The sequence below is a fragment of the Amia ocellicauda genome, chromosome 5 (assembly GCF_036373705.1).
Source record: "Amia ocellicauda isolate fAmiCal2 chromosome 5, fAmiCal2.hap1, whole genome shotgun sequence".
Taxonomy (NCBI): Eukaryota; Metazoa; Chordata; class Actinopteri; order Amiiformes; family Amiidae; genus Amia; species Amia ocellicauda.
In genome coordinates, this window is record NC_089854.1 from 13,820,354 (window position 1) to 13,845,222 (window position 24,869).

The 24,869-nt window shown below is 40.0% G+C and overlaps 1 protein-coding gene and 1 long non-coding RNA gene across 2 annotated transcripts; one reads left to right on the plus strand and one right to left on the minus strand.

Moving 5' to 3' along the window:
- Positions 1–898: 898 nt before the first annotated feature.
- LOC136749534 (HHIP-like protein 1) lies at positions 899–23,320 on the minus strand. The gene is made up of 9 exons (XM_066703936.1): positions 22,730–23,320; positions 15,064–15,710; positions 13,087–13,230; positions 7,649–7,977; positions 7,214–7,340; positions 6,974–7,119; positions 5,525–5,606; positions 4,411–4,493; positions 899–4,299 (listed from the first exon to the last, which is right to left on the minus strand). The coding sequence occupies exons 1-9, from the start codon at positions 23,003–23,005 to the stop codon at positions 3,236–3,238; spliced, it is 2,898 nt and encodes a 965-aa protein (XP_066560033.1). The 5' UTR covers positions 23,006–23,320; the 3' UTR covers positions 899–3,235.
- LOC136749535 (uncharacterized) lies at positions 6,359–6,863 on the plus strand. The gene is made up of 2 exons (XR_010816761.1): positions 6,359–6,442; positions 6,784–6,863. It is a non-coding gene; the product is annotated as an uncharacterized LOC136749535 (long non-coding RNA).
- Positions 23,321–24,869: the final 1,549 nt, after the last annotated feature.

The window sequence follows — 24,869 nt, forward strand, 5'->3', positions numbered from 1 at the left end:
AACCTCCACCATGCTTGGTGTCTGCAGACACTCATTCGTGTACCGCTCTCCAGCCCTTCAGCGAACAAACTGCCTTCTGCTACAGCCAGATATTTCACATAATTTTTCTGCACCCCAGTTCCTGTATTTTCGTGCATAGTTGAGTCGCTTGGCCTTGTTGCCACGTCGGAGGTATGGCTTTTTGGCCACGAGTCTTCCATGAAGGCCACTTCTGACCAGATTTCTCCTGACAGTAGATGGGTGTACTAGGGTCCCACTGTTTTCTGCCAATTCTGAGCTGATGGCACTGCTGGACATCTTCCGATTGTGAAGGGAAGTAAGCATGATGTGTCTTTCATCTGCTGCAGTAAGTTTCCTTGGCCGACCACTGTGTCTACGATCCTCAACGTTGCCCGTTTCTTTGTGCTTCTTCAAAAGAGCTTGGACAGCACATCTGGAAACCCATCTGCCTTGAATTTCTGCCTGGGAGAGACCTTGCTGATGCAGTATAACTACCTTGTGTCTTGTTGCTGTGCTTGGTCTTGCCATGGTGTATGACTTTTGACAGTAAACTGTCTTCAGCAACCTCACCTTGTTAGCTGAGTTTGGCTGCTCCTCACCGAGTTTTATTCCTCCTACACAGCTGTTTCTGTGTCAGTTAATGACTGGGTTTCAACCTACATATTGAATGAATGATCATTAGCACCGATTTGGTATAATTGTTTAATCATACACCTGACTATATGCATACAAAATTGATGCTGTTTTGAAGGCAAATGATGGTCACACCAAATATTGATTTGATGTAGATTTTTCTTCTGTTCACTCACTTTGCATTTTGTTAATTGATAAATATAATCTACTAACCTGAAAGCATTCTTACTTTACAGAATTGTTCACACCTGCCTAAAACTTTTGCACAGTACTGTGTGTGTATATATGTACATGTGGGTTTGTGTGTATATGTGCAGATTTGTATGTATATTTAAAAAAAAAAAATCATTTTATGTCTTGTAGGAAAAAAGGTTGATTCTGTGGTTAGAGAGAAATGGAAACACCTTGTACACTTTTAAATGTCTTTATTTATTACAAAAGCACTCTGTGTCTTCAGAGCATACAGTGTGCAAACAGTAGGTTGGCTTTTACAATAAAGCTAAATAATGACCAGCATTTTCTTTATCATTCTTACTATATTCTTTTTTGTTTTGCAATAATTAATATATATTTTCTCAAATACACAACAAGGATTTTGAAAACTTGCTTCCAGTAGACTAAAATTAAACAAAGATGCACATTTATCCACTCCAGGTGAAAGCTAGATGATTGTTACATTATAATTTATATTAAGTGAAAAATGTCCTGAAAATATACTGCAGAGTGATATTCATAAATGCTTCCTGCAATGTGCACTTCATGAACAAAACCAGAATTTTCAAGTCAAAGAAAAAGGGTCACCCAAACATCTCCCAACATATTTTAGAGTGGAGGGGAAATTCACTGTGAATAAAAACAAATATTTGCGACTTTGTTATATATTTCAGTTACCAGCAGAGGGCAATGCTATCATTAAGGTAGATCCAACGTACGCTCTGAGAGCCAGGAAACAAGTTGTACTTGCTTGTTTAATGCCTCAAAAATCATTCCGTTGTCATAATGCGATTGACAGCAAAGCCACCACATATTTGAAATGTCAAAATGAGCAGCAAAAATAAAGTCATTCAGAAGACCCTGGATCATGTTCAACCTTAAGCCAGATCAGGCACTAGTCAGTTACACATGTTGTGGTTACAAAGTATAATACAAATGCAGCAGAAACTTCGAAAGGAATAGATTCCTTGTGTTTACAAACCATGATCCAGCTGAATCTCAAATTTTTAAACAGGCATGGTTTGTAAACACATATGTTCATGTAGGCTATATATAAATGTGTACACACAAGTACATGAATACAAGCACATATGCATTTGTATGTTCCTGTTTCACACAGTCTACACAGGCACGGGAAGATGTTTTGAGCACGGGGTGCTGCCTAACGAAAGTTACATTATGACGTCATTGCCATTTTAAAATTTTAGTAGCTTTATCAATTTGTTTGTTTCTGTATTTTGCAGGGAGGAGCTTAAGAATAAATAGTCGTATAATACACAACATACATCAGCCACACACACGAATCATGGACACATAACAATGAGAAAAAAAACACATGAATAGCCTACTACTACTACACAAATGTATCTGTGAGAAGAGCGCTATAGCTAGTCAACAAACCCAAAATGCCCGTTTGCAACTTGGAATAAACTAAAACCACACCTCGGCACAGAGTGCAGAATAAATCATGACACCTTGTTTTTGTTCTGTCCAGTATCTTTCACCTACACAATAGACAACACTACAGGCTAACCCACAACCACCTCCCTTTCGCACTCAATTATAGTCAATCCGAATTTGCCATCTACCGACACAAACATGTAACTGAAAAGCTTGTTTGAAAACAGAACAATAAGATGGCTATTATTATTGTATTGAGGAAGGCTACACTTGACCCTTTGCATCTTACCAGATTCAGCAGCACATTAAAAAACATTCTGCAGGGCGCCAACATTAAAAAAAAAAAAAAATGTCTTGCCTAAACCTGTGCTACTACTCTCTGCTAAAGGCTCAGCACTTGCTTCTGCAATATTAGGTTTTTTTCAATGCTGTTGATACTCTTCTCATAATTAGTAGTGGTTTTTTCTTTTTATTAGAACTATTAAGAAAAAATGTCTCATTTTTGCTGCTACCCATTTTCCATTTAGTATGGCTACTGTATGCGAGCGCTAGCTTGGCTCTTGCTCTCGCACGACAGCAAACACGGCGCTGATTGTCTGTTGTTAAATCGAATATTACTTATTGTCTTCACTCAACAAATCACGATACACTATTATTCTTCCCATCCTTTTCCCTGCTGTTTCAACCAATTACGCCAATCTCAGGGTCAGCAATGCATTCATGAAAATCTTATATTGCTTTCCTCGTCACTGCGTTAAGCACCAGCAGGGGGTGTTACAGTACCCTCAGCACCTTCTCCCGCGCCTATGATAGTCTGTATGTTATTACCTGAAGTTTCAGGACTTCTTCCATTTTATTCCACAGTTGGGAAAATATTGAAGAAAGGTATAGAGATATGAGTGGATCAGTGAGCCCACAAAAGTGAACTGAGAAGAAAAGACAAAATAAAGGGTGAACAGGGCTGGCTGTCCCACTGCTGGCCTCTGCATTAGTCCTCTCCATACTCATCGTAGCCGCACACCACCCCCACATCCTCCTTGTGGGAGCAGTTGTGCTGGCCGATCTTGGCCGTGTTGCACTCCAGCAGCGTCTTCTCCTCACCCTGGCACTGGACATCGTCCAAGAGGATGTTGAGCTCGCTGCCCTCGCCCATCTCCGCCCGCTTTGCTACACGGATGGCGAAGGGGTACCCCAGCTGCCGGCACACCACAGAGGCTGCCTTGCTGTTGAAGAAATCATCACACACCGTTCCCCACTCCCCCTTCACAAAGATCTCCACTCTGCCACGGCCTGTCTGTTTCCCCAGGCTCACCAAACGCACAGTCCCCTGCTTTAATTTTCGTCTCCTGCCCTTCACCCTTGATTTCCCCCTGTTTTGTTTGTTCACCCGATTCCCTTTCATGACGTCCAATTTATCTGCATGCCCCTTTAGGCTCTTATCATCAGTCTTGGGCAGAGTGAAGTTGGGCCTTTGTGTCTTAAAGGTGGGCATGGAAGTCACTGTCCGGTAGGTCGGTCTTGGAGTGGTCTGGCGAGGCCTGAAGAAAACACTTGCGTCTGACTTCCCCTCCTCCAGCCACTGATTTCTGACAGTGGTCTGAAGTTGCCGTGTCACAGCTTGGGTAGGCTTCTCTGTCTGTCTGCTGCTAGGCGTGTGGGTTACTCTGGATTTTTGGGTGGATAGAGATGTCGGGCGGACGGACGGTCGAAGTGGAGGAGTGGGGATGAAATTGAGTCTGGGGCTGGAAGTAGTAGGCCTAGGTCTGACTGTGGTCACCAGGCTCCATCTCAGGGTTGTGGGGGAAGAGGTAGTTGTGGTAATCTTCCTGGTGATTCTCACAGTAGTGGGATACAGTGGTGTGTTGGTAGGTTTGTGAGTACTTCTGGCAGGTGTAGTAGGCAATGGCGTTGTGAGAGGCTTACTGGCAATTCTGGTCGTCGCTGGAAAAGATGATGTTGTAACTGATCTGCCGATTGACGTTGTGTTCCTGTATTTAGGCGTTGGCGTGATACTTGGAGGGACGGTGGTTGTTTTAATGCGATTGACAAATTCTGAAAAGCAAAAAATAATAATACAATGATAATACAAATCACAGCACATTCTCATGCTCACTTTTATGTCGAAAAGAAGGATGCAAAAGTGTCTTATTTGTTGCAACTCACTTTCCCGAGGAACAAAGTGAACCATTTTTCCCTTTACAGTCACAGGGGCTGGTGTGAATTTACACTTGCCAGGAGCAGCTCTCCTAAATTGGAAAAATAATTACACATTAAGAAAAAAATTGTATAGCATCTTTTGAGAGTCTTCACCAGTTAAATGATTTTATATGCTTTTCCTTAACAATATACATTTAGTTATTATTACATTGAAAAAGCAATCCTTCTGCTATGTATCACCCTTTTCATACACTTTATGACAATTGTGGCTTTACAAATTAAACTTTTCACTTTTGAAACATTACAAAACATTCATGTTACTGTTGCATTGATAAACTGTAGCCACTTCAAGTTACTCATTGTGAAAGCTTCATAATAGAACCTGGAAAAAACAAATTCCAAATGTTTGATCTGAATATTCAGAACGTGGCTCATTCATATGGCCCACTAAAACATCCATCCACCCAAAAACATAGTTGTTCTTCATGAACTCATTATCCACATCAATACATCATAAGTGACTGTACAGTTTCTGTACAGTAATTTAATCAAATTAGACAACAAGTGTTGATATTTCAGAGTTAAAAATCACTATTTCACTATTCAGTCTCAATCCTGAATAGACTTGGGCAGGAGAGCTCAGCACCCCGCTCCAGCAGGCAGGTTTATTATGGTGCTTTGTGGTCAAATATGAGAACTGCAGGAAGCACTAATAGAGGCTCGTAAGGGCAGCCAAGTGTCTGCCCCTCACACTCCACAACTCTGAGCCCTCCACCGGTCTCTTGTGTCAGTCTGCACGTTAGGCAGATGGTAAATGTAAAGATGGTGATCAGTGCAGCTGTGCTTGCAGTGTGTAACACCATAGAGTTTCTTTAAAAACATTTGTATGACTACAATTACAAGACAAGTTGGTAATTAAGCAACTTGGCCCCGATAGACCAGAGTAACATTACTCAACAAACAAAGGATAAGGGGAAAACATACAACAGGACATTTTCAAGTTGTTCCACCAGTATTAATGGCCACAAGCTGCTACTGTTGTTCGTCCTGTGCAAAACAGTTATGTATTTTTTAATATAACTTATGTTATGTCATGACTACACAATAATATGCACCATACCTTGAAGGGTCAACAATCTTGTATACAACTCCAGCTCTCACAGCCGCACTTGGGGACCCAGTCGAAAGAAAGTAGAGTTCTCCTGGAAAAACAGATCTTTTAAAATAAAGGAGAAAGAAATCATAGTACCTCCCAGGCTTTTGCAGCTTTAGCACCTTCATTTCAGACATGAGGGAAGTATCAGTGGAGTCTTGGATTTGGTTTAATTATTATCATCTTTTGTGGAAACAGCAAACAGCAAGTGGTTCAGAAATCCATGGAAGTGCACTTATTCTTACTATGATACTCACTTCTGGTCCTGGAAAGCCACAGACCTGCAGCTTAGTTTAATTAATAAATTAAAAAACCCACATAGCCTAGAAATAATTAAAAAGTAACACTAGATCAACAATTTGATTCTGTTTAGTTACAAAGCAGATAGAAAACTTGATTTGTCACAATACAGACAAACCTAGCTATCCAATAACAGAGTTTGCTATGAAAACAAAAAAGTAAAAAGGAAATGCAAGGAATGGTATTTAATATTCTAATATGAAGCAGCTGAAAAGCATAACTATAATCCTCTTCTGTCACCATAACAGTATGAGGTTGCTATAAGCTATATTATACTAGAGATCCGTTCTAATATTGTTTGGGTTCTGTCCATTGTGAGCCATCTCACACAGAACACACAGAACACACAGAACACACAGAACACACAGAACACACAGAACACACAGAACACACAGAACACACAGAACACACAGAACACACAGAACACACAGAACGCCCGTGAGTTTTGAGAAGGCTCCGGGGCGGAGGAGCTGAAAAAACGAAGAATCAGGCTGCTATGACCTCTCGCTGCTAGATTGATTGGTGGCACAGGTTTTGGTAACCAACAATCAGGCCCTTACTAATTGTTTGGGTTGATTGCCTAAGGTATTTTCTTTAACATGTTGGGGTGAGGCCAGTTAGCCAATTAGTGTCTATGTGAATGGCCTGAGAGACAGCTGGGACTGGTTGCATAAAACTACATTAGACTAGTCTTAACCTTAGACTAGTTAATTTGCCAGTTAGACTAGTCTAATCCAAGTTAGACAGTTGCATACAAATTAAGGCTGACAAAGACTTAAGCTAAAAAGTTAGCCTCCTCACCCCCAGGCTCATATTAGGATTTAAGTCTATCTTTCCATTGAAACTGCTTGTATGAGACTACAGCGACACTGTCACTTATGCTATGTATTGTTTTTTGCTTCCTTGTATATTTTGTCTTATTGCAGACTGTGCTGTTTTAAGGTGGCCTTCCTATGTTTGGTGTGAGAATGGGTCACTTAAGTGAAAACATAAAACTTTTAGTTTCCCCCAACCTGCACCACCTGTTTCATGGTATCTGTTCTGGGTCAACAATAACTTGGTCACACCGTTCATGGCAGCTGGGTGGAAAAGTGCAGATACAGTCGTTAAGGTTACCTGCCTCGTCCTCAGCAAAGGAAATGATGTACTTGTAATAGGTGTTGATGAGCTTTGGGAAGTAGCAGGTCTGTCCTTTTCCCATGCAGATCTCATTGTACTCCCATTTCCCAGTGTTTGGGTTCTCTTTCAGCGACATCAAGCGCCTACAAAAGAGAAGCGACTGTGATCTCAACATAGGTTAAATGTCAGGAGGTTATCTTCTCTTAAATGTGTGGCAATGTGCAATCAGAAACATACCCACTCATGAAATCCCCAAAGATGTAAAGTCCATTGAGATTGGGCATCTCGCAGCCCCTGTAGATATAGCCTCCAGTCACTGATTTTCCCAGGTTGTGCGAGTAGGCAAAAATGGGAAGGATATCATCTGTGGAAAGAAAACACACACATATGTGGCAAGCACACTTGTCTTGCTTAGTACTGCTGGACTCTGCTCATAGTAATATGAAAAATGTAGGTAATAGGGTCCCACTGAAACACCTGTAAAACATATGATTTTAATTAATTTTCAGAGCTTTGATCCCAGATATATTGGAACACTCCATATGAAGTAAAACTACAGACAAAACTAGATGCACAAAACAGCAGACTTAGAAGCACTTAGAAGCTTTCCAATACACAAAAACATATGTGGATGCAACATTCCTAGAAATAAGACCCACAGTTTCTTCTTACCAAGTGAGGAGTTGTGACAGAGTTTGTTATCATAGCATGAGAAGCCCTCTTTGGCCCTCCAGCCATAGTTGCCACCTTTGACGATGAGGTCCACCTCCTCATATTTGTTCTGCCCTACGTCCCCACAGAACATTCTGCCCTGACCCTTTCCCGTCACAGAGTCCCCACGGTCGATGGAGCATCGCCACATGTTCCTCACTCCGTAGGCGTAAATTTCTGGACGCGCCCCAGGTTCTCTCACAAAGGGGTTGTCCGGTGGGATGCGGTAAGGGGCGCCATGGTCGTTGTTGTCCACGTCGACTCGCAAGACCTTCCCCAGCAGAACGGACCTTCAGAGGACAAGAGTTCAGGATCTCAGAGGACAGTGACAAATTGACAAATAAGACAAGCCATAACTCTGAGGGAGTTGCAGAACATAGCAGGTAGCTGTATAAAGACCATCTGGCTTCATTGTCAAAATCATGTATAAAGCAGAGTATTTTTTTAAATGATCCTCTTGCCAATTTTCTTAAGTTGTTACGAATCATTTAATTATATTTCTTGCCTCCCTTATTTTCTTGTTTATTCTGTTTTCGTATTTAATTGTAATTCTGAAACAAATATATTCTTGATTTAATTCGAGCTTTCCACGGATAGCTCATCTCCAAAACATAACATCTACTGGATGATTTCCACCTGCACTGAATTTATAAGTCTCATGTACAGTACGTGCATAAAATTCAAATTCTGAGCTGCCTGTGTGCTAGAAACAAGATGAAATGTGGCAGTGACGTAGATCATGATCTGATCCTGTACTGATTAGCCTTCCATGGAATCAATTCTAGTCCTCCCCCTTCCACCTATTCGCTATCTCCACTCCTGACTCCTGACTTTGGTATTCAAACTGAGGGGCTATGTACAATGTGCTACACAGTAACAGCAGCTTCCACCACACTCACTTCAAACTTGCCAGCAGTGCTTGGAGCACATGATGTAAATATTAGCCTTGGCATAGAACAAGTTCTTAGATCCCTGACTTGATGTGAGCGCCATCTGTGTCTGTTCACCAGAGCTTTGGAAAGCTTTCTCAAGCTCTTCAGTCCTTCTGATACCGTAGCGCACAAATAGGGATCTTAATTTAGATTTCCAATTAAATATCTGTCTGAAATCAAATCTTGCTGTGAGAGAACCTTGAAAAAGATCACTGAATTTTTGAAACGTATTTAAGGGAACAATACCTTTTATTGTGCAACTGCAACCACTACAGTGACCTGGTTCTCTGGTACAGAAACTATTATGATTATTACAATTATGGTGCTCATAGATCTCCAACTCCATAATAATTCTATCATAAAAATGGAAATGAAGAAGAAGAAGAAGAAGTATTGATTAATGAAAAAACACATTTTAAAAAGCAGCTGAATGAGTTCAGAGTAAATGTGAATAAAATACAATGCTTCAAGTATCAGTTTGATATCAAATTCATTTAATTTCAAAGCCAGTTCTAAAATGTTCCCGTAGTGGCAATATCAGAAAACCAAAGAAGAGACAGTCACCTTTCTGCAGAACTGGAACTGTACAGTAAAGTTGTGTTACATTTATACACACCCAAGCACACATGCACAAGAACAACTGCTTAAGTGAGACCACATTTGTGGACTGTAATACATGTTAAACAGTGGCACAGAGTCACAACATTACAGGCATGAGGTAAAGAGAAACCTGCAATTAACTATTCAGTTATCAGGGTGTTTATAAATGCCATAACCACATTGACAGCCTTGCTCACCCGAGATAAAAAGTAGTCATTTGTGAAATGTTGCCAAAAATCTGTGGACATAGGGCTAATTAAATTGGGTTTGTGATTTACTCGATTGGTTATGGGAAAAGATCACTTTGTATATGCTTACACTCAGCGGGGGTAACTGACTTTCACAGAGCATGTGATTTAATTGAATTTCTCTCCTTAAAATGTCAGTTAGCGGATTTAGTATTATTATCATTATTATTAAAGCAGATAGTGCTAAATGCTGTTAGATCAATGCAGCACTCCAAAATCCTGTCAGATCTGCAAGGTGTCAAAAGAACGAGTCTTTGCTTCTTTTTCTTTTTCTGAAACATCACTTTGGTGCCCCTAGGGGCCCATAGACAAGGTCGGTGCAAACTTCCTTCTGAAGCTGGATTGAGTAACTTGAGAACGAAAGTTAAAATGTGCGTATGTGTATGCGTGCACGTACAATATACCCTGGTCCCATTCTGTCTGCACAGAAATGCAGAAATATGCATGAGACGCTCTCCACAAAACCATTAATACGATTTTTAGATTTTTACAGTTTAGTTTAAATGCAGTCTTTTAATGCATGGCTGCTTGATTTATCCCACATGTCTGTGTTTGTGGTAATCCATGCCTCAGCTGAATAGGAACTACATTACAGACTATGCTAAGTCTGTTCTTGGTCATTCACTGAATGCTTGCTTGTGAGCGGTTTCTTAGCAGTGGAATTAAATGTCTATTCTCCCGCTGGGGTGCAGAGGGGAACTGGGATGAAATGTTAACCTCTCTTAGGAGACTGAGTTCAAAATCATACTCCATGGTATGATTTTCAGATATCTTGCAAAATGAAGGGTCACATCAGAAATGAGGCAGACCAAAAGTCAGAGACAAAACAGTTAAACCCAAAGAATTTGGGGAATTATACAGCCCACCCCTAAATCCCTAATCTAATCCCATGGGAACAGAAACACTGTCCACTTGAACAATGGTGTTTTAAAAAACAACAGCTTTCAAATTTTGGAGCGGTCAAGAATGCAGCTTCTTAGCTCCACACTGTTCCAGACATAATCCACTTCTGAGCCAATGATGGTCAATATTAGCTCAGCCTGCTCAAAACTCACCACGAACACTAAAACAGATTATAGTGGCTATGTCTAACCATTACAACATACTTTTCCTATCCTGCTCCAGGAACCAACATAATCAACCTTGTTTGAAACTTTCTTTGCCGTATAAAACAACTTTGGGAACAAGATTATGAGTGGCATTTAGAAAAAGGTAATTAATTTCAAGATAGTGAAGTCTGTACATGAAAGTTGAACCTAAAGTTGAACAAGAGACAGAAATGATTGTCTGCTATTAGTAAGGCCACATTAAGATTGAAAATAATGGAAAAATCAGTTCCCTATGGGGGTATTCACTGTATAACAATAAACAGCTGGTTTGTTCTATTGAAAAAAAAACGTTTAATCATGAAATAGAAGTCAAATTTAATTCTCTGTTCTAGTCAATCCTAATACAATTTGAAAGACACTTACCTACCATGAGTTTTAAGTGCATAATTGAGTTCTCTTGGGAGAAGATAAACTGTAAACAGATTGCTTAAATGACAGAAATTAAACAACTGTTATCTTGAATTAGAAATGTGGATGTTAGGCCAATACTGTATAAATGTATTATAGCCTTGCCTTATGTTCATTTTCCTTGGGATGTACCAAGCAATGAAATGACTTTCTCTTTCAGCGCCATTACATCTCGGGATATGGAGATTAATTAATCGTGTGGTTCTGCCAGCCACCAGTCTTTATAAATATTAAGCTTGGCCTGGCAGCCATAGCCCACACAACCCTAATGCCAGGATGTGCAATTAAGGGGGAAAAAAAAACAGCTCAAGGTTTACATGAAGCTGCTATTGTTACTCACTGGCTTAATGCACACCGCGATTGTGAGACTTTTATAAATCCTAAGATATCACTTTCACTGTACATGTGAAGCAAGACACAGGAGAATGACCTAGAATGTTCTCATTTTCCTGGAGTCAGACATAGTTGCATCGAATCAATGGGTTAAACTGAGAAATAAATATAATGGTTTGTAATGACATCAGCAAAACCTATTACCACAGCCTCAGCTTTATAAAGTAACGCAGTTTGGTGTCCAAAAAAGAAGGGTTTAATTTGCATATATACAATGCGGTTCTGGTTGGTTGAATCACGTCCCTTTGCTTTCTGCACATTTTGAATGAGGGCAAACAAAACAGTGGTGGACTCTCAGCAAAGAGATGGTGTCCTCAAGTTTGCAGGATGGCAAAGTGTGGAAATCCCAGTATAAGGAAACAATATAATTTCACTTTAGAATTCTCCCCATGCTTTCTTAAGTGAATCAGGCCCATTTGATTAAATAAATCACCTCAGTTTGCATTTAAACGTTTGCATGTCCTTCAGATAAAATGTGTGCATTTTTCTCAGACGGGTACAGTCTGATGAGGTGGTTGAAAATATTAACATTGGCACAGCAGGTGGAGGCCTAGTGCATTTTTAGTAACAGTCTGCCAATGCTGCATTGAGGGCAGAGTGCCATCCAAACAGCCAGTGAAATATCAACAGCCCTAACCTTTAATTGAGTGTGACCGACTTAACTGTTATTGAGTCATGAATAGAACTAACAGGAGCGAAGCTGTAATTTAGGGACAATATGAAAAGCTTAATTTGCTTTCCTTTATTGCTTGTGGGTGCTATAACTACTGGTTCTGGTATAGATCAGTTGCTGCCTCATTTTGATCTCGTTTGTACTGCCTGTCACTCCATTATAAAAACTGACTGAGATTTACCATGGTACCAGGGGAATATGTAGTCAGGCACATTGAAATAATGGAAATGTATGGAGAGGTAGACAAAGCATACCAATGCCTGGGGAAATAAATTGTAAGGGTACACTGACTGAGCAAACATACTGCTTTACGGGGTGTAAACTCTGGACTATCTATCTAACCTGCTGCTATGGTGTGATTGGACCGAATCGCTAATGTCACTGTGCATATTCATGAGTGTGCAGTCCTTATTTCCATATTTGGAATGTAAAAAGTGGTAGTATAAACCTGTTTGAATTTAAAAAAATATAGCAATTGATCATTGTGGTAAAAGAACAAGAAGAAAGGAAAGTGGACTGGGAAGTATTTTCTGTCAATACTTCTATTTCAGTCAGGTGAGTCATAGTAAAGATTGTGCCAGCTTCAAGTAGGGTTTTTTAATGCCAAGTCTTGCCTGTGTCTGAAGAGGGCAAGTCCATTGTCTGCAATCCCCTGTAACACTGTTCTAACAGACAGATTACATCATGACTGTCTTTGCAGATCTGTGCCAGCCACTAGCTATGTGATGCATGCTAGGAGGTCATGGCATCTTTACTATAAATGGGGCAGCTTCTTTTTAATGCAGGAGAACTTTTGAGCCTCAAATGAACCAATCTGGATTCTAGCTGTTTGAAATACACTGACTCATCTTTAGACCTGCTCTTTGCAACAATTCAATTGTCCGAAAACATTTAATGATGCCCCTATATGCTATCTACTGGTGGAAAATGGTTTTATAAATAAATAAGTGTCCTCATGTCTTCATTAAATTATACTTCAAATGTATTGAATGTCCCATTGCTTAAAAAAGTGTGAAGAGATTAAGAAAGCACTTACTTATTCTGAGAGTTCCCAAACTTCCCAAAGGGATCCCCTGCTCTCCCTCCATCGCCAATGAAGATGTAGAGGTAGTCATCGTACCCAAAGAGAAGCTGCCCTCCATTGTGATTGGAGGCTGGTTCCACCACCTCCAACAGAACTCTGAAACAATCATAAAAAAGCTCTTCCTTATTTCACAAATCCTCCAGGGAATCTCCAATATCTATTTTGTCTAGCAATGAGAATACAAACTCTTTGGTCATTGATGCACATTGTTTATGTAGTCTTAGCTACACAGAAGATGGAGCCTGCACTCACCAAATACTGTGTGAGAATTGGTTATCACTAATGATTATTATAATTATCGATGCTCTTAACCTAAAGGATACTATCATTAGCTACCTATTTTTGGAGGGCCTGCTTGATTCTTCTCCCCCTTTTCAATGAATACAACAGTTCTACTGACGGGAATAAACATATTTTTGAACATGCTAAAACTAGCAACACACCACAGATTCTAACAACAATATATTTTCCTGCAAATCCAAACTATTGCCTGTAACATTTGGACAGGGTCTGGCAAGCTGTGTTATTGTTGGTTGGTGGCCCACAGATTTCTCCTAGAGTATAGCTGAGGAAGGCTCTTGTGCTTTGTTAGCTTTAGAGAACGAGCTGTGGTCCATAATATATCATGGGCCCCACAGCTGGGAAAGTAAGGAGGCTGCATTTCAAAATGAGAGAGGAGAGTAGAAATCTCCCTGAATCAAATATTCCTATAATCTGCAGTGTTTAGAAAATCTTTTCATTCCATGTTGGAAATGTCATCCTAGTGGCACTTTCAGGTCTTAGAGAGACATTGTAAAAATACAGATGCCAAAAGGTTAGTTGTAAACAACCAGGAGAAGTTGATTGTTGAAAACAATCATAAAGTGTCTGTGTCTATTTTTAAAAGCAGAATTTTTACCCAAGCTGCAGAAGAATAAATAAATACTGTCTATTTCCTACATAGGCAGAACTCTTTCTATTGAATGTAGCTAAGAGTACGATTATCAATTTTTCTGCTCAGTACACCAGTAGGAGCTGTTATACAGACTGAATCAGGAACATAATTAAGGGGAGGCCTATTTTTCTAACTATTCTACACAAGCAAGGAAAAAATTAAAAACCTTTAAAAAGCTCCAAATGCACAATAGGAATTAAGAAGCCGAGCTTTTACTGTGTGCTCGTAAAAGGCAGAAAAACAGAACTTAAAGAGCTACTAAGATGTATTTTGAAGGAAACAGCCCAGCACAAATTCTCTTCCTCGGAATCATGTGGGAGTTTGCGGGTTCAGATTCCAAGTTTGAGGGAGACAATTTAAAAAAGGAAAATGAGAAGCATTAGTTTCCAACAAACAAAAACTGCCTGCCACAAACACAGAAATGTAAACTACATAGGTGTAATTAAATACAAATACATTTTCTAGTTAAGAACCACATCTGGAAAACTGACTGAACTGTATAATCAAATGCCATGTTTAGGTGCTAAGTAAACATGCCATAAGCTATACCAAATAAAGCAGTAAAAGATGACAAAAACAAACTAACACATGGATGACAACCAAAAAAAACATTCATCATGATTTCTACAATGATGATAGGACCAGACTCTCATGATCAAAATCTGGCTTTGGCTCTAGTTTAAAAAACTCCTGTGTCTGGGTTATGCTGTCAGTCATAAATATAAGTCCCTGTCAGGGGGAATAATGGTTCTCAACCTGTGGAGCATGGTGACAAAACTCTACATTTTCCATTTATGAAATACTAACAAAACCTAGCTTCTACTGGGAATCAGCTAGCTTTTACCTCCTTGACTGAGTAGAGGTGTAACACCCTTCCCATATAGGAGAAGAGGCTTGTACCCTCTGAGTGTTTAATACAAAAACCAAGACAAGTTCCAGCCCAGTTGTCCTTGTCAAGGTTTTGAAAGCTTTCAGGGCAGTTGGGCAAAGCCTACCTCTCCGAAGAGTGGTCGAGCATGTTCATGTTGCTTGCAGAGAGCGTGAACTCGCTGATCCGGATCCTCTCCTCTTTCTTGGCGTACACAGAGTAATAGACGTAAACTTTACGCACTGAGCGGAAGCGCGGGTGGAAAGCGAAGCACAGGAAACCCCTCTCATCGCCCAACCAGGGGGAGGTCAACACTGCCTTGGTGAGGTTGAGGAAGGGTTGTTCAATCCTCGAGCCATTAGGCATGTAGACCCAGATGTAGCCCACTTGCTCAGCAACAAAGAAGCGGTGGGTGCCATCGTTGGCATGAACCATAGCCACTGGGTTGCGGAGGCCATTGGACACCTCTTGCAGGCAGAGCTGAAGACAACCCTCAGGATCAGCCTGCACCGTCCCCAAGTTGGCATTCAGCTCTGCATTGGTCAGCACATTAGGGTAGCAGTATTCCGGGTCTTTGAGCTCCAGAAGAGCGCAGAACTTGTCCCGGTCCACCTCTGCCTCAATGGCATTCTCATTGTCCGTTAGAAGGCTGAGAGTTGAGCGGCAGCGGTGCCAGAAGTCTGTGCAGTAATCCCCACAGAGTCCGGGCAGCTCCCTCATGGGGGTGTTGGCATCCTCGGCATCATACAGGTGGGCAGCGTAAGGAGAGCATTCCTGCAAGACAGTCAAATAAAGGCAGCTTCAGGGTGTTGTGTCCCAGTCTCCCAAAACTGAGGTTTTGCAGTTTAAATAACAGGGGTCTACAACCTTTGTCCAGGATAGACAAGGGATCCCTCTGACTATATATGTATGTTTCTCATCTAACAAGCTGCCCATAAACTCATTAGATTCTGTCTCTCTAGGACTAAAGACCACTGATTGAGAGTACAAGGCTTGCAAAAATAATCTATTGAAATCAGTCGGCCTGTCAATAATGTTCACTCATTTGTTTTCGTCTGTTTGTTTGTTGGTCTCTTTAATGTAAAGCATCAGGGTATGGAGGTAATGTGATATACTGTATGTCTTCTGGTTTTGGTTACACCATTGGCTTCCTCCACAGTTACCTAGTATTCACTGCACATAACGTATGTTCTGGTCTACGAAAGCTGGTCTAATTTAAGAGTACTTTACTTGAGGAACTGATGGAAAGGGGAACAAATACACAAATCATATGACCAGCTCTTCAGCATCTCTCATTCTGGCCACTGCAAAGGCTGCAGGACAAGGGACAAGTGCCCTGTTTAGCATTCATCCTTGATTACAGCGTAAATGTGACAAAATGGAAGGTGAAGCCCCAGCCTAGCTCTTTGCCAAGAGTCCTAACCACACAACACATACACAGTTCAACAATTTGGTTGGCTGCTGGCACAGCTTTCAAAGAGAAGTGGCTGTAGATGTAAACCGATATGAACTCTGAAAGCAAATGTGGCGCCTGTTCTAGCCCATTACGAGGGAATTCTACTTAATTTACATAATGGTGAAGCATTAGCAATCATAAGTTACCTTTCCAGGGGTTATTACATGCAACCAAACTGTCTTTTGTTTGATCGTTTTAAATAAAAGGAATGATTAGACATCTAGAAGCCAACAATCCCTATACTGGGATAACGGTTTGAAATGGGAGCACTTTTCTTTCCTAGGTTTAAGTTTGATTGTTTCAGTGGTCGTTTTTAATTCCTGTAATGATTAGCTACAATCAGAGGCTACTGAAGAATAGGATTATCACCCCTATTTTCTTTTGGAATGATGGTTATTAGATTTGTTTGTAAAAAATACTCATGGGTTTTCAGAAGTAGATCTGCAACTCATCTTAGAGGTTTAATATAATCTTTCATATACTGTTTATCCAATTTTTATTCTGTATATCCAAAGTAATGGGATAAACTCACTGCATTGGTAATCCATTGTAAAACATGTTGTAGTCTGCTCATAGTCCTGACCTTAGTCACACAGAACACCTCTGGGATTGTCTAAAACAGACAATCAGGGAGAAATGGCAGAGACCCACTCTCACTTCAGTAGAAACTGTGCCGTGTGTGGGAAATGACAGAATAACCAATTCCTTCACTGCAATTACAATTGTCGGTTTTCACAGATGAATGATCTGATGCCACAGAATACTTGAGCAAAGACAAAGTGAGAACTGATGTGTTAGTCTAGCGTGTACTGCTTGATCCTTACCAGAATTACAAACCACGAGAAGGATTAAACATATATTTATCACACCTGATAAATTTTTTTCCAATATGCGATCAGAGTTACTGTCACATTAAAAAATAATCTTGTGTTAGGTCATCATCAAGGCATTGACATGGTGCCAGTTCTTTGATGTCTTTCATTATTTACACACTCCACTGTACTCCAGGTACCTGTTACCAGTAATAGGTTGAAGGGATCTGGTGACCCCTGAGTTCATGCTATCAACACGTAGTGTGGAGTTTACGAGTTCCTCTGGTACTTCAAGCAAATGCAGACATACTATCAAGAGGTTTTGACATGTCAGCAAAGATTGAAGAAGGGCAGCTAGCAATTAGCTGCACAACACAGGCTGAATAGGAAAGAAAAATTTAAAGAAAGACAAAAAGTATATGTGGTAGGAACCGCCGATAATACATTTGGTCCCGAAGCTGAGAACCAGTCTGGCTGGAACCAAAGACTTTGGGATGCCTGCCAGGACATCTCATTACCCCAACCCAAGAGACTGCACCCCCCTTCCCCAGAGCCCTAATTAGGAAGTGAGTTTGCTTTAGGATATCACAATAATGCAGATGTACAGGAACCCCCCTCTGTCTGTCTGGACTCTGATTAAAACAGCATGTAGCGTACATTCCTCAACATCTACTCACGTACCTCATGGTATCTACACTTTGTTTATGTGATTCATGTCGAGGGCGGCAGATTGAATATGTTTTACGTCTTGCACAAGTTCATACGTTTATAAAAATGACATTTATCATTTGTCAATTTTATTCTCAGTTTAAATGTACATTCAAAAACTAAGCCCTACTGGAAGGGAGAAGAGTGTACATGTGGAGGGCCACGCAAAGAAGACCCGTGCCCTAGAACAATATCTGAGGATGGGCATTCATAATTATTATACTTGTGTGTATTGCTGTGCAATCTCCCAATTAAGGGAGTATTCACCTACTTTGTAATAACCAATACCAAATTGACACAATAGGTGTGTTCAGTAATAAATGCATCAGTAGCACTTGATCCAGGCTCAACACGTTTGACCGGCTCAAGATCCAGCATGCACTACAGTGGTGTTTGTTTTAAAGGCAGACGGAAGACAAACACCCTTTGCACCATTGGAGCAGATAAGAGAACACTTTCCTACTTCCCTTTTTCTAAATAAAATATTGTTAAAATTACTCTTATTTTTATTTAAAATGCTTCAGTTGCGAAACAATATGCAAGTGTTTTGGTCTTATTTGTTAATTCATGAATAATTCATAATGAGATAAAACAACAGTTTTCGATTAGATAGCTCTGTGTTCTAAAGAACTAATTTAATATATACATACACCACATGGCCAAAAGTGGATTCGGCTATTTCAGTCACACCCATTGCTGACAGGTGTATAAAGTTTGGAGAGGAGGAATAATCGTCTGGGGCTATTTTTCATGGTTCGGGGCTAAGCCCCTTAGTTCCACTAAAGGGAAATATTAAATCTACAGCATACAATTACATTCTAGATGACTTTGCTCTTCCAACTTTGTGGCAACAGTTTGGGGAACTGCTGTTTCAGCATGACAATGCCCCCATGCACAAAGCGAGGTCCATACAGAAATGGGGCTGGATTAAATCAAAACTTTGACCCACCCGCTAATAGAAAACTACAGAAATGTACTCATTTGCAGCTGCATTTTCAGTGAGATGCCACTTTCTTCCAATTATAAATGTAACTGCTATAATGTACAGGTTTGCAGTATTCCATTAGTGGGTGGGTCAAAGTTTTGATTTAATCTGGCCCATGGTTTGTTGAGATCGGTATGGAAGAACTTGACTGGCCTGCACAGAGCCCTGACATCAACATCATCGAATACCTTTGGGATTAACTAGAATGCCAACTGTGAGCCAGGCCTGATCGCCCAACATCAGTGCCCAACCTCACTAATGCTCTTGTGGCTGAATGGAAGCAAATTCCCGCAGCAATGTTCCAACATCTAGTGGAAAGCCTTCCCAGAAGAGTGGAGGCTGTTGTAGCAGCAAAGGAAGGACCAACTCCATATTAATGCCCATGATTTTGGAATGAGATGTTCGACGAGCAGGTGTCCACATTTTTTTGGCCAACAAGTATATAAGGACTTATGTGGTAGTGCGCATGCAAAGACCCCTGGGGCTATTGACAGTTGATCCAGATCAAAAGGCAGTGTAGCCGCGACATCACTACCGATGCATTTGATCCGGATCAGAAATGGTAGTGTAAATGCACCTTATGAGTGAAATCCCAGGCAAATCACTCTGTAACACTGATAATATGAACAACACTTTTTTTCCCATAGCTCTTGAATGTCAGTCCTCTTAGTTACTTATTAATAGTTGATCAGTTTGAAGGGTAGAGGTCTTGGTTTAATGAAGCTGGCAGAGTGAAATTTGGGTTTCATACCACATGCAGAGCCTGAAAAGAATTTTACAATCTTCTTTTTTAAATGCTTTGTATAGTATTGGAACTTATCTTGTCATTATCTGTGCTTTTAAACAAAAGAAAATTACAACATTATAAGCCAATTGGTAGTTTAAGGACAACCCACAAATGCCAAGTAACATTAGACACTTTCCCATCTGCAAAATAGTCTTCTTTAAACGTGGCACCCTTCTCATTTACCTTACTCACCTTTCACGGAAATAGTATTTACTTGTTTCAACATAAACTTTCTGTGAGTGTAGCAATTTTCTATAATTGCAGGTAGGCTTGCTTTTCTCCTCTATTCTAATCTGCATCCTAATTTACATTTATTTATGTTTACATTTTCCCCTCAAAGATGAGTAAACATTTCTTTCATCCCCCACAGTAGACATCTCTGAAATTGTGTCCCCTGTGTTTTTCAGTTGATTTTATATAAACCCTGAATAAACATCAGTGACTGGAATAAACATAAGTGTTCATAACATCTCTGTTGATAAAAATAATAAAAAACAAGGGTTTGAAAGACAAGAAAATGCAGGTTAGTTACTAATTAAACTCATGGATTACTAGTCACTTTCCTGATTCGTTTACATCAAATATACAAACTTTAATTTGTGGCCGACATTGTAAAACAAGTGGACTTGCTTCAATTTTGGGATTTACAAAATATCAGCTTACATTGTTTTTTGTCTGTGCAAATGGATACCACATGCCCTTGCACAGAATGATTTTATGAGGAAACATCCCTCTCTTTTTATTCATATTTTCTCCCTCATTTGCCTCTGCTGAAGGAGCAAATGATGTGATTTTTCATAATTTCTATCTTGTTGTGCCTCAGTCTGCTTGCTGGATGACATTCTTGATTCATTGACATTCTTCCCATTCAGGTTATGACTGGTCATGAAGATTAATTGTCCTGGCACAAACCTCTTCAGAGCAAACCTCTACAAGGGTATTCCCAGCAAGCAACGCTGTACTAGAACAACTGAAATACTCTTGACATGTCCTCTTGCATAATATTACTTGATTTCTTAGCAGACATCCAGGGTGACTTACATTTGTTACAATGGATCACATTATTTTTTACATTTGATCCATTTATACAGCTGGGCATTTACCGGAGCAGTCTAGCTATAGTACCTTGCTCAAGGGTACAACAGCAGTGCCCCCACCACCCATGTGCTCCAGAGTCCAGTGCCCTAACCACTACTCCACACTACTGCCCTAAATAAATGCAATAATTACACCAAATGTACCTCAAAGTTATGGTAAAGACTTAGATGGGGGTTCTGGTTAGGGTTACCTTTAGAGTTAGTTAATTTTAGGTGAATGAATTGTGAATTTGTGTCAGCTGTGAGATACGTGTGAGTTTCCTGTAAGAAAAGTAAAAATGTAAATAAATTATACTACACAAAATACTTTCCTGTAATTTGGAAATTCACACAGGTGAACTAGTTTTGGCTCAGGCCTGTGCAAACCATCCTGTCATTGCTCTTGGCTAAACTCAACACTTCCAAGTCACACTTGAAAACCTGATACGACTTGCTCCTCTGTAGCAGAAAGTTCTCTGCGGAGGGAATTGACCTTTGATTGGTCAGAAACAGCTTTTGTGGATACATGCATAAACAAAAACTACTATTGAAGCAGAGTTTGTTTGTAAAGGCCAAATAGATTCAGCTTATCCTAAAACAAAAAGATAACGTCTCTTTGAAGTGTTGCCTGTGCTTCCCGTGTTCTCCTTGGCTAAAGAATGAAGACTTAAATAGATAAAAATGTAGCGCACACAAGCTATGTTGTCTCCTACAAAGGATTGCATGCATACTTCAATTTACAGTAAAAAAAACAATGATGTGCTTAGTCACTTGCCACTATTTATGTCTGTATACATCTGACAGAAATAACAGAAGAAGTGTAAGAACTTAATTGCAGAGCTTCAGCACCTTTATCATATTTTCAATTCACTTTCTACAAGTTTCCCCATGGAACTGGAGGAGACAGCACTTTGGGGATTTAATGACATCAGTGACTCATGACTGCCTCATATTATTGTTCACCGTTTAAAAAGTTTTGGATTTTATAAGACTACTTTTTAAAAAAGGACACCAATACACTCATTTTGCACAAATGGAAGCTGTATACTAGTATAGTTTTAAATGTTAGCATCACAGAAAAGTAGCGTGGAGACACAGCAGCCATGGAAAAGTCAGTAATAGTACTGTGCGGGTTTTCACATACTGATGCTGAGATGAGTACCGTACATACATTCTCTTATTTGAACAGTTTCCAAAAATACATGCTTTCAAGATGTTTTTGTTTTTGTTTTTTGACTTTAGATGAATTCAGAGGTGCAGTAAATGCCTAAGAGTTACAGTACAGTTCCACTTCCAGTAACACATACTGATAAAATCATTCGGATCTGCAGAATGCCAAGGTAAATGACAAAGGCTTGGCTCTCATTCTGACTTGTGTCTCTGTTTCTGCCCTATGCATAAATACATATTTTGCACAAATATCCACAGATTTCGGAGACATTTAAGACTTATTCACAGGCTTTTTAAAAACCTTAAGAATTTTAAAATACAAGATTCACGTATAGCTAAAACACATCATAATATAATACGGAAGAGATGTTGCAGTTCATTGAGAAGCACAGCCAAATGTCACAGAACCTCATTCAAAAATGTACAATAAAAGCAACAATAAAGAATTTAAAACATCCAATACAGTTAGTTTCAGCTTGAGGTTGTGGTAATAATCTAAAAAACTATCATTAAAACAGGCATGCATACATTAATTAATTTATTCAGAATTCACTTGTCAGTTTTTTTTTTTTCAAAAACTCACATATAAAGTATATTTTCTTTATGACAAACATAGAGGCCAGTTTCCATTTGTATGGGAAAGATGCCAGGGAAATTGGAGAGAAGACTTCAAAGCATTTAGCAGTTCTTTCTGAAGACATTCCTATAGCTTATGGTAACAAAAACAAATCCCTTTCCACTTAATTGTATTCACTGCCAAACCTCTTAGACAGACATACCTGACCAGCCAATTTCTTACCTGACAGAGTATACTGTGAATGTATTTTCCACAAGTGATGTATCCCGAGTAGTCGAAATAATCCATGATCTCATAATATCTCCTGGAGATGTGGTGGTCTTGTTCCAGATCACAGCATCCAAACTTGGCATACTCTTTGCAGAAAGTCAGGGGCTCTGGGGGCTGGAAGGGGGGTTTGAAGTCCAGGCATTGTGGGTGGGAGTCCACAGACCATGGGGCGCAAAGGAGCAACAACCAGCGTAGCAGGCAGGCAGTCTGTAAACTAACCCCACTCATTGCAAATAAAGTTCAGCTGTGTTCTCGGGTCAGTAGGCTAGCCAATGCACAGACACGGAGCTTAAATGTGCGGGAATGCCTCTGTGTGTGCATGTGTGTGTGTATGTGAGAGAGTGAGTGTTCTCCCTCCTTTCCTACCTCCCTCCCTCTCCTGTCAGTGTTTAATTTTGGCACTGTTTTGTTAGTTCTGGACATTTGCTAAACTGGATAAAATGATCCGTTTTCAAAGCCAGGGGGGCTCTCCATTCACTAGGATATACCCACTTTTCTCCCCAGGCGTACACACACTCTCTCTCTGTCTCAGTAGCTCTCTTTCTCACACACACATGCACAAAATTATTCCCACCCCTTTACTCTCTCTCGCTCTCTCCCTTCCTCCCCCTCTAAGACACTTCCACTCCCTCCATCTGTACGGCCATATTCTGCTACCCCTCCCCCTGCACTCTCTCTCTCTCTCTCGCTCTCTCTGACACACACACATTCTCCAATTTCCCATCCGCCACATCTTTCCCTACTATAAGACAGGGTATTCATCTAGACTTCTTCAGCTCTCATGTGCACTGTTTATCTTCATTAATAAACATACAATTACAATTAGAAAAAATACATGGACCTTTGCTAATTTCAAACTGTGAGCAGCTTTTGACGGGAAGCAAACATTAAAGGGTTTATCTTGTCAGATCAAATATGAGCTCAGGTGGAATTAAAAACTTAGATGCAGCAGGGTGAAAAAAACATACAATTTCTAACAAGAAGAATATACTGCAATAAATAGGAATACATATACAATATGCATGTAGCAGGAGAAAACATTGTCTTTTGAAATAACTGCACTTACTAACAATTAATCCCATTTAATCCTTACCTTACACTTCTTCACACAGAGAGTTGTTACAATCTGGAACAAACTCCCCAGCGATGTGGTTGAAGCTGAAAATTTGGAAACATTTAAAATCAGACTGGATAGGATCCTTGGATCACTCAGTTATTAATGAACACCAAACAAGCATGATGGGTCGAATGGCCTCCTCTCGTTTGTAAACTTTCCCATGTTCTTCTTTCTTATGTTCTTATGCAGGACATTAGCCAACGATACAGTCAGTTGTCTCCAAACTGTGGTCAACTATACCTGATTAATAGTACAGCAAGGGGGAACCACAGGCATGTACCATGAGATTGCTTAAAGATGATAAATAATGTCTCTGAGGTAGAGTACGTTTCCTTGTTGTGCTTCAACAATAGTCTTCATAGTTTATTGTAATTTGAATTGCCTTCCCTTACCACAGTGTTCAGAATAGTCACAAAAGAATGTCACACTTGGACCAAATGTAATGATTAAAAACAGATAACAGATTGTAATGAAAACACCCAATGATTACTTTGCCATTAAAAAACCTCTGCAAAGAAGTTGCAGTCATAAGCCTAAAGTGCAGTCTTCAACTTTGATACCATTACTCAGACAAGGAAGTAGATATTTGTTGAGTCAGCAGGTCAGATGATGCATCACAGATGGCTCCTCCAGTTCCTCTCTTGGCAAGCTATGGGTGGGTTTTCCAAGAAAACATGTGATTTCGCACTGGAGAGGCAGGTCAGCATGTCCAAGAACAATCAAAGCAGAGATTTTAATGAAAATAATTAAACATATCTCCAAGGGGAACACCACATAAAAAAGAAAGAAAGAAAAAAGGATAAGATCCTGCAACTGCTAGATTACCCAAGCATTCACCTCTGTCTTGGCCACATGACAAAATTCCAGCTCTATATTAAATATATCACTTTCATCCATCCATTTTCAAAACCACTTATCCTGGTGAGGGTCACGGGGAAGCTGGAGCCGAATCCCAGCAGGCATAGGGCACAGGGC